The 14,364-nt window shown below is 43.4% G+C and overlaps 1 protein-coding gene across 1 annotated transcript in view; it reads right to left on the reverse strand.

Moving 5' to 3' along the window:
• Window positions 1-14,364, reverse strand: part of LOC311135730 (active breakpoint cluster region-related protein-like) — a gene marked incomplete at its 3' end in the record, with an annotated part of 228,826 nt that overhangs the window by 70,474 nt on the left and 143,988 nt on the right. Inside the window, 4 exon segments of the mRNA XM_084169757.1 lie at window positions 1,245-1,349; window positions 1,508-1,583; window positions 3,866-3,988; window positions 7,008-7,176. Of these exon segments, the coding sequence (XP_084025883.1) occupies window positions 1,245-1,349; window positions 1,508-1,583; window positions 3,866-3,988; window positions 7,008-7,176 (473 nt within the window).

Below are 14,364 nucleotides of genomic sequence, written 5' to 3' on the forward strand. Positions count from 1 at the left end.
CTTCAATCAGTGTAGATAAAGGGGAGGAGACAAGTTAAATAATGATTTTTAAGCCTTGAGACATGGATTGTGTATGTGTGCCATTCAGAGGGTGAATTGGCAAGACAAAATATTTAAGTTCCTTTGAATGCGCAACAGTTTCCCTTGTGTATCAAGAATGCTCCAACACCCAAAGGACATCCAGCCAACTTGACACAACTGTGGGAAGCATTGGAGTCAACATGGGCCAGCATCCCTGTGGAACACTTTCGACTGTTCTGAGGGCAGAAGGCTGAGGCTGTTCTGAGGGAAAAAGGGGGTGCAACTCAATATTAGTGTTTTGAACACTCCTAATGTTTTGTAAACTCAGTGTATATCACTGTCTGTAATCATGGGTTTACAATGCTGTGGCCAGACTCAGATAATCCTAATGTGACTTGCAAATATTGTGGCCAATTTAGATTTATACTACTGTACATGATATCCAACTTACTAAACTAAGTCTAGCAGAAATCTAGCAAGATAACAATGTATCATTCAGTGTAAGCAAAAGCACAGGAGGAGAAACACCCTTGCCTTGCAAGAAAACATGTTTGTCTTTTGATGAAGATATTACATCTCTAAGGACTGTAGAAGCAACCATGAAAACCATGAGTGTGGGATTTGTGGTGCATAGTGGGGTCCCATGTGGCTTAGTTGGTAGAGCATGGCGCTTGCAACGGCAGGGTTGTGGGTGCGATTCCCACGAGCGTCTGCTTACTGACGTAAAAGTAAAAAGTGACTTATGAAGACTTTATGAACGCTTTCTTGTTTGTTTAATGTGGGACCGAGTGTAATGGTATAACAGTGTTGTGTATGAGTGTGTGTCTCCCTGCCATTTCCTGTCCCCCAGTGAATCCTGGGAGCTCACAGCAGGTCTCCCAGCTGGCTTTAATGTCACCCCAATCCAAACATTCCATCTGAACCCTGCTGCAACACACACACACACACACACACACACACACACACACACACCATGGCACATATCACTAGATGAGAAACACATTGTAACCTAGATTCCTTACCAACCCATTTCTATTTTTGTGCTGAGAAAGTAGATGTGTTTGTGGGTTTTAACTCAAAACAGAGGGGAAAGGAAGGAGAGGTGAACGTGTTTGTGTCTGTGCATGTGTTTGTACACACATACGTGTGTGTGTGTGTGTCTGTGTGTGTGTGTGTGTGTGTGTGTGTGTGTGTGTGTGTGTGTGTGTGTGTGTGTGACCTACCATCTTTATAACTGGTGACAGGGATGTTGTGGACAGTTCGGAGTTTGAAGCAGGAGCTGGTGAGGACCTGCAGCTCTAAAGAGCTCAACTGACACGTCTGCAGATCTGAAGACCAACACAGAAACACACCGTTAATAAACCTGAACATACAGCCAGGCTATAGGTTCTTTAAATGTGCAATTGCATTGAAGGCATTGAATCCATGGCATAGTTGTTTTAAAAAACTATATCAGCCTGTCCTCTCACTCTCCTGACTCCTGTACCTTTCTTCTGTAGTTTCTGGATGCTCTCCCTCCACTCTGACCTCTCATAGTCTGAAGACAGGAGGAACAGGTAGCTCTGAGGACAAAACAGGGGGAAATCAAATTTTATAGGACAACAGCTCCCTCCAGTGGTGGAAAAGTAAATAATAATATATTGGATTTACACTGCTCAAAAAAATAAAGGGAACACTTAAACAACACAATGTAACTCCAAGTCAATCACACTTCTGTGAAATTAAACTGTCCACTTAGGAAGCAACACTGATTGACAATACATTTCACATGCTGTTGTGCAAATGGAATAGACAACAGGTGGAAATTATAGGCAATTAGCAAGACACCCCCAATAAAGGACTGGTTTTGCAGGTGGTGACCACAGACCACTTCTCAGTTCCTATGCTTCCTGGCTGATGTTTTGGTCACTTTTGAATGCTGGCGGTGCTTTCACTCTAGTGGTAGCATGAGACGGAGTCTACAACCCACACAAGTGGCTCAGGTAGTGCAGCTCATCCAGGATGGCACATCAATGCGAGGTGTGGCAAGAAGGTTTGCTGTGTCTGTCAGCGTAGTGTCCAGAGCATGGAGGCGCTACCAGGAGACAGGCCAGTACATCAGGAGACGTGGAGGAGGCCGTAGGAGGGCAACAACCCAGCAGCAGGACTGCTACCTCCGCCTTTGTGCAAGGAGGAGCAGGAGGAGCACTGCCAGAGCCCTGCAAAATGACCTCCAGCAGGCCACAAATATGCATGTGTCTGCTCAAACGGTCAGAAACAGACTCCATGAGGGTGGTATGAGGGCCCGACGTCCACAGGTGGGGGTTGTGCTTACAGCCCAACACCGTGCAGGACGTTTGGCATTTGCCAGAGAACACCAAGATTGGCAAATTCGCCACTGGCGCCCTGTGCTCTTCACAGATGAAAGCAGGTTCACACTGAGCACATGTGACAGACGTGACAGAGTCTGGAGACGCCGTGGAGAACGTTCTGCTACCTGCAACATCCTCCAGCATGTTTGGCGGTGGGTCAGTCATGGTGTGGGGTGGCATTTCTTTGGGGGGCCGCACAGCCCTCCATGTGCTCGCCAGAGGTAGCCTGACTGCCATTAGGTACCGAGATGAGATCCTCAGACCCCTTGTGAGACCATATGCTGGTGCTGTTGGCCCTGGGTTCCTCCTAATGCAAGACAATGCTAGACCTCATGTGGCTGGAGTGTGTCAGCAGTTCCTGCAAGAGGAAGGCATTGATGCTATGGACTGGCCCGCCCGTTCCCCAGACCTGAATCCAATTGAGCACATCTGGGACATCATGTCTCGCTCCATCCACCAACGCCACGTTGCACCACAGACTGTCCAAGAGTTGGCGGATGCTTTAGTCCAGGTCTGGGAGGAGATCCCTCAGGAGACCATCCGCCACCTCATCAGGAGCATGCCCAGGCATTGTAGGGAGGTCATACAGGCACGTGGAGGCCACACACACACTACTGAGCCTCATTTTGACTTGTTTTAAGGACATTACATCAAAGTTGGATCAGCCTGTAGTGTGGTTTTCCACTTTAATTTTGAGTGTGACTCCAAATCCAGACCTCCATGGGTTGATACATTTGATTTCCATTGATAATTTTTGTGTGATTTTGTTGTCAGCACATTCAACTATGTAAAGAAAAAAGTATTTAATAAGATTATTTCATTCATTCAGATCTAGGATGTGTTATTTTAGTGTTCCCTTTATTTTTCGAGCAGTGTATATAGTGCCTTTCTACCAACTGAGATTTTAAAAGTGCTTTACATAGTAAGGGGAAACTCACCTCATCCACCACCAATGTGTAGCACCCACCTGGGAGATGCACGGCAACCATTTTTGTGCCAGAACGCCCACCACACATCAGCTAGCATGGTGGAGAGGTGAGGAGTGATATACACCAATTAGGAATGAGGGGGATGATTAGGTGGCCATGATGGAATGGGGCCAGGTTGGAAATTTAACCAGGACACCGGGGTTAACACCCCTACTCATACAATAAGTGTCATGGGATTTTAATAACCACAGTCAGGACACCCGTTTAACGTCTCATCCGAAAGACGACAACCTGCGCAGGGCAATCTCTCCTTCACTGCCCTGGGGCATTGGGATCTCCTTAGACCAGAGGGAAGAGTGCCCCCTACCGGCCCTCCAACACTACTCCCAGCAGCATCTGGTCTCCCATCCAAGGACCGACCCTGCTTAGCTTCACAGGCAAGCCAGCAGTGGGACATCAACACAGATCTAGAATCAGATTACCCAACCCCCAGTCTTCACCCAAACCATTAGAGGGTGAAAATATATCTGATCCAGGGCCAGTGGTTACGCAGTAGCAGCTTACCTTGCCGTGTTTGTTGTGTATGCGGAAAGGGATGGTGGGAGAGTGTAACAGCAGCCAGGACTCCTGCTCGTTCATCTTCTTCCTCAGACGCTCCACATTACGACTTTGGCCCTTCAGCGCTTTCTACACACACAGAAACAAACAGGGCACGCAGTATGTTAACATACAGTTTGTTATACTGCAGGGCTATTCAACTGGCGACCCACGAGCCAGATCCGGGCCGTTTATTAATTTAGATTGGCCCTTTGATCAATTCTGAACATTAATAAAAAGATATGCAAAAAAAAAATGATAAGCACTAATGTGGTTGTCTATTGTGTGGTTTCTAGCAGTTTCTAGCGCCTATGTGGCATGTTGATTCTTTTTTCTTCATATGAATTTGGCTCTAGCGTTTGAACGGTTAAAGCTACAAAATATTATGACCCCATTTCTGAAAGCTACAACTCTCAGGAAGAAAATAAAAGAAGGACTGAGGGAAATGAATTCAAAGCATACTTCCTTCAGACTGGAATTTGTCAATACCTGATTTGACATATCTCAGAAAATAAAATGACCTAATTACTTTTAAGAAGCTTTCAATAGTTGTAAAAAAATAATAATAATAATAATGGTGAGCGTTTAATGATTATCCCATTTGTGGGTTGCACCTCGACTCCCGTTGGTTGAGCACCCTCCACTTCTTTCCTTATTACTTTTAGCAACATTACATTTTAAGAAAAGTGCTTTATTGGTGTGTGTGCGTAACTTTTTTATACAGTTCTTCCAAAGAATAATTGCATGTGGAAAATGTCCGGCCCCCTGCAATTAACCTTCTTTACATCTGGCCCCTGTAAGAATATAGTTGAATAGCCCTGTTATACTGTAATCACAATGAAATCCAACACACTGTACCATCTACTAAACCTGAATTGTATCGTGTGTGTTTGACCATGAATACGCATTTTGTATTCCTGAGACATTTGTAAACAGGGGAAATGATTTGGCTACATTTTGTTCACTAGAATTTACAGTGTGATGCTTGATAACTATTCCAAGGAATGTCCATGTCCTTGCCCTCCAGAATCTCCATTCCCTACACAACCTCCTCCAACCCATCCCTTGCCAGGAAGCAGAGTCAGGCCATGCTCTGGCTGTAATCAGTTCAATCAGCCTTTTCCGGCTCTGATTAGTGCAGTCAGTCAGTCTGCCCCTACTGTATTGTAGCAGTCTGGTATCAACCTGGAAGCACAGGGTCTGTATTCATAAACCTCTCAGAGTAGTAGTGCTGATCTAGGATCAGGTCCCTTTACCATAACCGTATTCATTATAATCTAAAAGGCTAAATTGATCCAATGTCAGCACTTCTACTCTGAGACGCTTTGTGAATACAGGCCTAGGTCTCCAAGTCCAGGACCTCTATACCAGGCAGTGTCAGAGGAAGGCCCTAAAAATTGTCAAATGCTCCAGCCACCCAAGTCATAGACTATTCTCTCTGCTAACACACTGAAAGCAGTACCGGAGCACCAAGTCTGGGACCAAAAGGCTCCTAAACAGCTTCTACCCCCAAGCCATGACTGCTAAACAGTTAATGAAATGGCTACCTGGACTATTTGCATTGACCCACTTTTATTGTTGTTGCAATGACTCTCTTGCACTGGCTCTATGCACACTCACTGGACTCTACCCACTCACCACATACTACACTGACACTCCAACACACACACGTTACATACGCTCACACACAACACACATGCATATTGCCGCCACACACACACACTTACACAGACATACTTTCACACACGCTGCTACTACTCTGTTTATTATCTATCCTGATTATCTATGCCTAGTCACTTTTACCCCTACCAACATATTACCTCACCTACCTCATACCCCTGCACATTGACTCGGTAGCGGTACTCCTTGTATACAGCCTAGTTGTTCTTTTATTGTGTTACTATTTCCTTTTTTATTCACACATTTTTCGTACTTTATAACTCTGCATTGCTGGGAGAGGGCTCGTACGTAAGCATTTCACAGTAAAGTCTACACTTGTTCTATTCAGCGCATGTGACAAATACAATTTGATTTGATTGATTACATTTGATTTGAACTCACACTATGCTCTCCAAAACCTCCTAAACAGGTATTTACTAAGGAAGGAATCACTGGAAGTTGAAATAAATACCGTCCTGTATAGTAACCATTAGAATAAGTAGAGGTTGTTGGATGATGTGTGTGATGGATGAAATAAAAAAGCAGTGTGCAGCTAAAGCCAAGGTTGTAAATCAATTGTAAACCTATGCAGTTTCAAGGTTATAGACTCCCAAGGCTTTCCACAGTAAAATGACAACAAAGGGCTGACATAAATAAGTCTATTGTGTTGAAGAGGTAAAGAGTTGAAGGGAAACTGGGCAAGGTGATCTCCGGGAACACAGTCATCCTCTAAGGACCTGTGTTTATTTGACAACTACAATTAGATGGCTATCGCTGTTCCACTGTACTCAAGTTCATCAGAATAAACAAACTTCCCACGGGATAGCTTGAGTGTAGGCCTACTGTTTGTGAGTGTAGATACAGTGAGGGGGTGGATTGTGTATATACATATGAGTGTACTGTATAAGTGATTCACACACTGACGTGCTGACTCTGTCCAGATGACCTGGAAGTTGACCCCTTCTCTTTGTGTGTGTGTGTGGCACACAGATCTCTAGTCCCCAGTCGACCTGTCTAAGAGTGGAAGCGGTGAGGGGAAGTGTTCCAATAACAACAACAGTAGTAATAAAGCTAGAAGAACCCAGCCTAATCACCCAGCCAGGCAGGCTGGTTCTAGCCTCTGATAGAGAGAGAGAGTAAGACAAACACAGACCATAGGGCTCCAGGGAGGGAGGGACACACCCAGGGAACCCAGCCCAGAATGGGGGGCCAGGCTGGGCAGGACACTTCCTCCACAGTGCCTTAATGGCCAGCTGACCATGACCTGGCTTGACACTGAGTGGGAGGCAAAGGAAGGGCCGCATCACCACCATTTTGGCTCAATTAATAACAACTGGGTTTAGTTTGGGTCTAAAACAAAGCAGTGCTAGATACAACCTCAAAAGATAATCTGTTCATGTAGATTTACCTGGCTAAATATATATTATTTTTAATTAACATAATATATCACCTTCTCCTTCTGGATCTCACTCTTGATGACAGAGATCTTGGTCTTCATCTCCTCGATCTCGTGTTCCGGCAGCACCTGGATGTGGGGGCAGACGTCCGAGTCATCCAGCAACTGGAAGGTCAGGTCTGCAAGAGGGATGTACCACTTACACTCATACTGCTGGTGTCTCCTAGAGAAAGGGAGGGGTGGAGAGAGAGAGAGAGCTCAATATCTTTCATATATTTTAGAGTCTGGAGGGACAAAGGCAATGAGGAACTACTGTAAATACGGTTCACAGCGAAGTTGTGAAAACTATTGTTATTCTTCTATTTAAAATGTTCTTGATATGGTCAAATAACTCAAGCATAGATTAGTAAGTACTTTTTAAATTTGGCACACAGAAACTAGAGGCCATGCGTAACTTGGTAAAAAATAATGGCACCGATTGGCCTATAGGTGGCACTGTTATAAGCCGTCTCACTTAAACCCTCATATCCGCCGCCACGTTTGACCTAAAGACTTGAAACGTTGTATGTAGGCGCCTTTAATCATGCTGAACAAATTTGCTTCAAGGACCCATAACGTCCATCAGGATAGATTTTCCCCCATCTTTATACAATTTTGTAAATCTTTAAAAATATATATTCTCATGAACCATAAATCAGATTGACTATAGACTCAATAAATTAGCCTCTAAAGAATTTGAGAATGATTCGTTTCTGCATTCAAAGTTGGCCACGGCACCAACCTACAGCACTAGACTAAACCTCACTTGCACCATCCTTGTGGTATTGAGAGATGAACATGGTAACGCTTTCACTGATTGCACATAATTAAGTGATAATGCCAGAGAAGCCGGCGTTTGGAGGATATATTGGCACGGGTGTTGTTAGGCCCGAGACATATTCAAATAATGATTGACATATTTTCATTAAAAACATTATTTTGATTAATTTATTCATTCTATTTCATCCTTCCACAAGATAATAGTCCCGACACAAATCTAGGGTTGTGTTAGCAGTTGATGTTATTCTTCAATAACACAGACCCCAAAGCAAATCAGAGGGAGAAAAATATATTTATTCAAAGAGAACAAATCATTGTTATGCTGGAAAGTAGATGGTAGATGTTCATTCTTCCCTGTCCTCAATGTTTCTCCACTGAACAAAGAGAGAGGGTGTAGTTTATACCCAAGCCTAGCCTGTGGTTGACCAATTAGAATTCCTTGTAATAAAATTGGGCCAATGGCCAAATACCAAGTATCCCGTTTCAGGCTCAATGTATAGACAATTTGGACCAATGAGAACTTGCCACATAGCTATGAGCCCTGGACTGGACAGATTCTAAACAGATGTTGAACTGAAGAACAACCCATGTCCCTGACCCATTAATCTTCAGTTCCCCATTACAGAAAAAAAACTATTTCCATTGGTCGTTAATTCCTTATTACAGAAAAACAAATATTTCCATTGATCATTCACCTTTATTTAACCAGGTAAGCCAGTTGAGAACAAGTTCTCATTTACAACTGCGACCTGGCCAAGATAAAGCAAAGCAGTGCGATAAAAACAACAACACAGAGTTACATATGGGGTAAAACAAAACATAAAGTCAAAAATACAACAGAACATATATATTCAGTGTGTTCAAATGTAGCAAGTTATGGAGGTAAGGCAATAAATAGGCCATAGTGCAAAATAATTACAATTAGTATTAACACTGGAATGATAGATGTGCAAGAGATGATGTGCAAATAGAGATACTGGGGTGCAAATGAGCAAAATAAATAACAATATGGGGATGAGGTAGTTGGGTGGGCTAATTTCAGATGGGCTGTGTACAGGTGCAGTGATCGGTAAGGTGCTCTGACAACTGATGCTTAAAGTTAGTGAGGGAGATAAGAGTCTCCAGCTTCAGAGATTTTTGCAATTCGTTCCAGTCATTGGCAGCAGAGAACTGGAAGGAATGGCGGCCAAAGGAGGTGTTAGCTTTGGGGATGACCAGTGAGATATACCTGCTGGAGCGCATACTACGGGTGGGTGTTGCTATGGTGACCAATGAGCTAGGATAAGGCAGGGATTTGCCTAGCAGTGATTTATAGATGGCCTGGAGCCAGTGGGTTTGGCGACGAATATGTAGTGAGGACCAGCCAACAAGAGCGTACAGGTCACAGTGGTGGGTAGTATATGGGGCTTTGGTGACAAAACGGATGGCACTGTGATAGACTACATCCAATTTGCTGAGTAGAGTGTTGGAGGCTATTTTGTAAATGACATCGCCGAAGTCAAGGATCGGTAGGATAGTCAGTTTTACGAGGGCATGTTTGGCAGCATGAGTGAAGGAGGCTTTGTTGCGAAATAGGAAGCCGATTCTAGATTTAGTAGTTGGTGAACCAGGCGAGGCAGTCATTTGAGAAATCAAGGCTATTTAGTCTGCCAATAAGAATGCAGTGGTTGACAGAGTCGAAAGCCTTGGCCAGGTCGATGAAGACTGCTGCACAGTACTGTCTATTATCGATCGCGGTTATAATATCGTTTAGGACCTTGAGCGTGGCTGAGGTGCACCCATGACCAGCTCGGAAACCGGATTGCATAGCGGAGAAGGTACGGTGGGATTCGAAATGGTCGGTGATCTGTTTGTTAACTTGGCTTTCAAAAACTTTCGAAAGGCAGGCAGGATGGATATAGGTCTGTAACAGTTTGGATCTAGAGTGTCACCCCCTTTGAAGAGGGGGATGACCGCGGTAGCTTTCCAATCTCTGGGGATCTCAGACGTTACGAAAGAGAGGTTGAAGAGGCTAGTAATAGGGGTTGCGACAATTTCAGCGGCTAGTTTTTAGAAAGAAAGGGTCCAGATTGTCTAGCCCAGATGATTTGTAGGGGTCCAGATTTTGCAGCTCTTTCAGAACATCAGCTGTCTGAAGCGGGGGGGGGCATGGGCAAGTTGCAGCGGAGGGTGCAGAGCTGGTGGCCGGGGTAGTGGTAGCCAGGTGGAAAGCATGGCCAGCCGTAGCAAAATGCTTGTTGAAATTCTCGATTATTGTAGATTTATCGGTGGTGATAGTGTTTCCTAGCCTCAGTGCAGTGGGCAGCTGGGAGGAGGTGCTCTTATTCTCCATGGACTTTACAGTGTCCCAACATTTTTGGAGTTAGTGCTACAGGATGCAAATTTCTGTTTGAAAAAGCTACCCTTTGCTTTCCTAACTGCTTGTGTATATTGGTTCCTAACTTCCCTGAAAAGTTGCATATCGCGGGGGCTATTCGATGCTAATGCAGTACGCCACAGGATGTTTTTGTGCTGGTCAAGGGCAGTCAAGTCTGAGGAGAACCAGGGGCTATATCTGTTCTTAGTTCTGTCTTTTTTGAATGGGGCATGTTTATTTAAGATTGAGAGGAAATTACTTTTAAAGAACAACCAGGCATCCTCTACTGACGGAATGAGATCGCTAAAGTGTTTTAGGGAGCGTTTGACAGTGATGAGGGGTGGTCATTTGACCGTGGACCCGTTACGGACGCAGGCAATAAGGCAGTGATCGCTGAGATCCTGGTTGAAGACAGCGGGGGTGTATTTAGAGGGTAAATTAGTCAGGATGATATCTATGAGGGTGCCCATGTTTACGGATTTAGGGTTGAACCTGGTAGGTTCTTTGATAATTTGTGTGAGATTGAGGGCATCTAGTTTGGATTGTAGGATGGCCGGGGTGTTAAGCATATCCCAATTTAGGTCACCAAGCAGTACGAACTCTGAGGATAAATGGGGGGCAATCAATTCACATATGGTGTCCAGGGCACAGCTGGGGGCTGAGGGGGGTCTGTAGCAAGCGGCAACAGTGAGAGACTTATTTCTGGATTTTTAGAAGTAGAAGCTCAAACTGTTTGGGCACAGACCTGGATAGTATGATCGTTAATTCCTTGCGTTGTGTATTTATCTTCAAATATTCTTGCAGTTGCTAGAGACGCGACCCAGTCATTCAGTCTTTTTGTTCTGTATCTATGGACGTGACCCAGTCATTCGTTCTAAATGTTCCATTGCCATACTGGCTGGCAAAGTTCTTATCCTTTGCCTGCTAGCTAGCCAACTACGGCTAATTTACAGTCATGTCAAAGTCCAGCCAGAATAACAGCAAAGTAGCTGCATTTGCATTTGTTTAAGCTGTTTTCTAGTGACATTTATTTGGATACATCCATAACAATGAGCTAATGAGGCGCGATTTCGCCTGGCATAGAAAATGTACTCACTCTGTTGTTCAGAGGAGCTAGCCAACAACACAGCTATAGTAACATAATCACTTCAAACTGAAGCTGGAAAGACTGCTTTTCTTTTTACCTTTTTTCAATTGACATTTTTTTGTATATATCCATAAAAATTATGCCAGCTGTTTCATGATTTCGACTGGCTGAGAAACGTTGCCTGCCTGTCTGTCTGTCTGTCTGTCTGTCTGTCTGTCTCGTCCCGACACGTTCATTACTATGGGACAGCAGGAGATCGAATTTGAATATTGAAACAATGTCGCAAATGTCAGAGAGACAGACAGCAAGGTTTATACAAATCTCCGCTGTTGAAAACGAAATGTTAGTTTAAAATATATTTGAGATGATGCTTTTTATAGTGGAGATCAAGTTTATAAGTTGCCTGGCTGGGCTGATGAGACAGTGGATTGCGCAGTCAGATGGAACATAGTAAATAGGCATTTTAACGTGATAGATTTAGCCGGTGGCAACTTGTGGAATAGACACTGGCTGGAATGCGGTTTTATCCAATCAGCATTCAGGATTAGACCCACCCATTGTATAAATGAAGATCATTCCTACATGATAGAGTGCTCGCATTGTTACCCATCTATCTACCTCAATTACCTCGTACCCCTGCACATCGACTCGGTACTGGTACCCCATGTATATAGCCAAGTTATCATTACTCATTGTATATTTATTCTTTGTGTTATTCTTTTTCTATTATTTCTCTTTTTTCTCTCTCTGCATTGTTGGGAAGGGCCTGTAAGTAAGCATTTCACTGTTAGTCTACACCTGTTGTTTACGAAGCATGTGACAAATCTTGTGTCCTTTCTGTCATCCTGTGAACCCCGTTCATTGCTGCTCGCAGCTATTATTAGATATTTCTATTGGCCCTGTAAAGGAGGGGGCAACACCAACCATATAATTAATTGTCTTCCATTTGTTTTGCTTTATGCAATATCATCTGTCTTTGTTGAGCCATATTCAATTTTGCTCATAACTTAGACATATCTCCCCTACTACTATATCTCCTTATGTTTAGTAGTTTGAAAAGATTGCTTGACTTGAGGAGATCTCATAGTAAACACTCAGACACAGAAAGACTAAATGCGTGTTCAGCACATCCATCAGGTTATACAGATGCTCACTAATGTTGTTGGAGATGTTTTTGTATTCCCCTAACGAGCTTTCATTATCATTCCTGGAGGCAGGACCGTACACTCATTAACACAGGAATACATTAATCAGAACTCCAATGTGTGCAAACCTCATCTAAAATGATGGGACAGGAAATATGACAGCAAAAATAAATAACATGTCCTGATTTTACCCCCAAAGTAAAATACTGCACAACAAACAAATAGTAGTATGACTCTTTCACGTTTTAGATTAGCATTTTTCTTTGGCTAGTTAAATAACCTGAGTGTTTTGGCTGTATTGTATAATATAATATAATATAATATTATATAATATGCCATTTAGCAGACGCTTTTATCCAAAGCGACTTACAGTTATGTGTGCATACATTTTTACTTATGGGTGGTCCCGGGGATCGAACTCACTACCCTGGCGTTACAAGCGCCATGCTCTACCAATTGAGCTACAGAGGATGGAGACAGCAAATATCTCTCTCTTGTTTTGTCTCTTCATCCCAATATGTACCCTCACCCCCACCCCCTCCTTCGCCTGCAGATATCCCTCAATTTTTTATGAGTCCTCCTCTCCTCCTTAATACGGGGTGAGATGCGGCCCCCTCCCCCTTGTAAGCAAACCCTTTGTCTCAGAGTGGTCCATGGAGTGTTATTGTTGTTGTCTCTAAGGTGTGTATCTGTATTCATGCGCTGTTTAAATGCCCAAGAAGTGTTTAAGATGATCTAGTGTCTACTTAATAAACACTCTCTCTATTACAGACTGAGGTAGAGCTGATTAGGGGGACCAAGATTGGCTCCGCTGCTGTTGAATACAATCTGCATATCTAATCTCCTCCCGTCCGTCCACAGCACTTTCACGCTCCCCAATGAGCTTTTCACAGCCCTTGTTCACCATAATCACATAGATTACATCTTAATTTATATCTCTACATTGGGAAAAGGTGGTATATTATACACCAATTCTGTAGGAAAATAAATATGGCTGTGGAGTCAATATAAACATTAATAATCCATGATGATTGAGTAGATATAGAGGGATTGAATGGGATTAAGGTTTCTCAGTGAGTTAATACTGATGATTAGCTATCAACTGGATAGCGTGTTTTAATTGGCTGTTGGCCTAATCCTATAGTGTTATAGTCCAGATCAGAGGACACATACAGTAGGCTGCGTCTCACATACAGTACAGGTGCATCAAAACTGGGACAGAGACACTGAAAAACAGCTTCTATCTCATGGCCATCAGACTGTTAAATAGCCTTCACTAGCCGGCTACCACCAGGTTACTCAACCCTGCACCTTAGAGGCTGCTGCCCTATGTACATAGACATGGAATCACTGGTCAATTTAATAACGGAATACTAGTCACTTTAATAATGTTTCCATACTGCTTTACCCATTTCATATGTATATATTGTATTCTACTGTATTTTAGTCAATGCCAGTCCGACATTGCTCATCCTAATATTTATATATTTCTTAATTCCATTCTTTTACTTTTAGATTTGTGTGTATTGTTGTGAACTGTTAGATACGACTACACTGTTGGAGCTAGGAACACAAGCATTTCGCTACACCCGCAATAACATCTGCTAAACATTTGTATGTGACCAATAAAATTTGATTTGATTTGAAATGTCACCCTATTCCCCATGTAGCGCACTACTTTTGACCCCATAGTGCACTATATAGAGAATAAGGTGCCATTTGGGACACAGCGACAGATAGCTAAAGCTACAGACCATAACAGAGTGATTTACAGACTGGAGGTAACCATGACAGCGGTAGTTGTCTGTATGTCCTTCACACGGTGAGGTAGCAGGACAGCGGCAGCAACGACTGTCAATCACAATAAGCCCCAATCACGCTAACATCGGTAACCATGCCATGGGAGGCAATCCTGTAAATTAAACACTTAATCTACGGCTGTGTATGCTGTCATTCCCAATTTAGACACGCACGCACACACACACACACACACACACACACACA

The sequence above is a fragment of the Coregonus lavaretus genome (genome assembly GCF_964263955.1).
Source record: "Coregonus lavaretus genome assembly, chromosome: 10".
In the NCBI taxonomy this organism is placed as follows: domain Eukaryota; kingdom Metazoa; phylum Chordata; class Actinopteri; order Salmoniformes; family Salmonidae; genus Coregonus; species Coregonus lavaretus.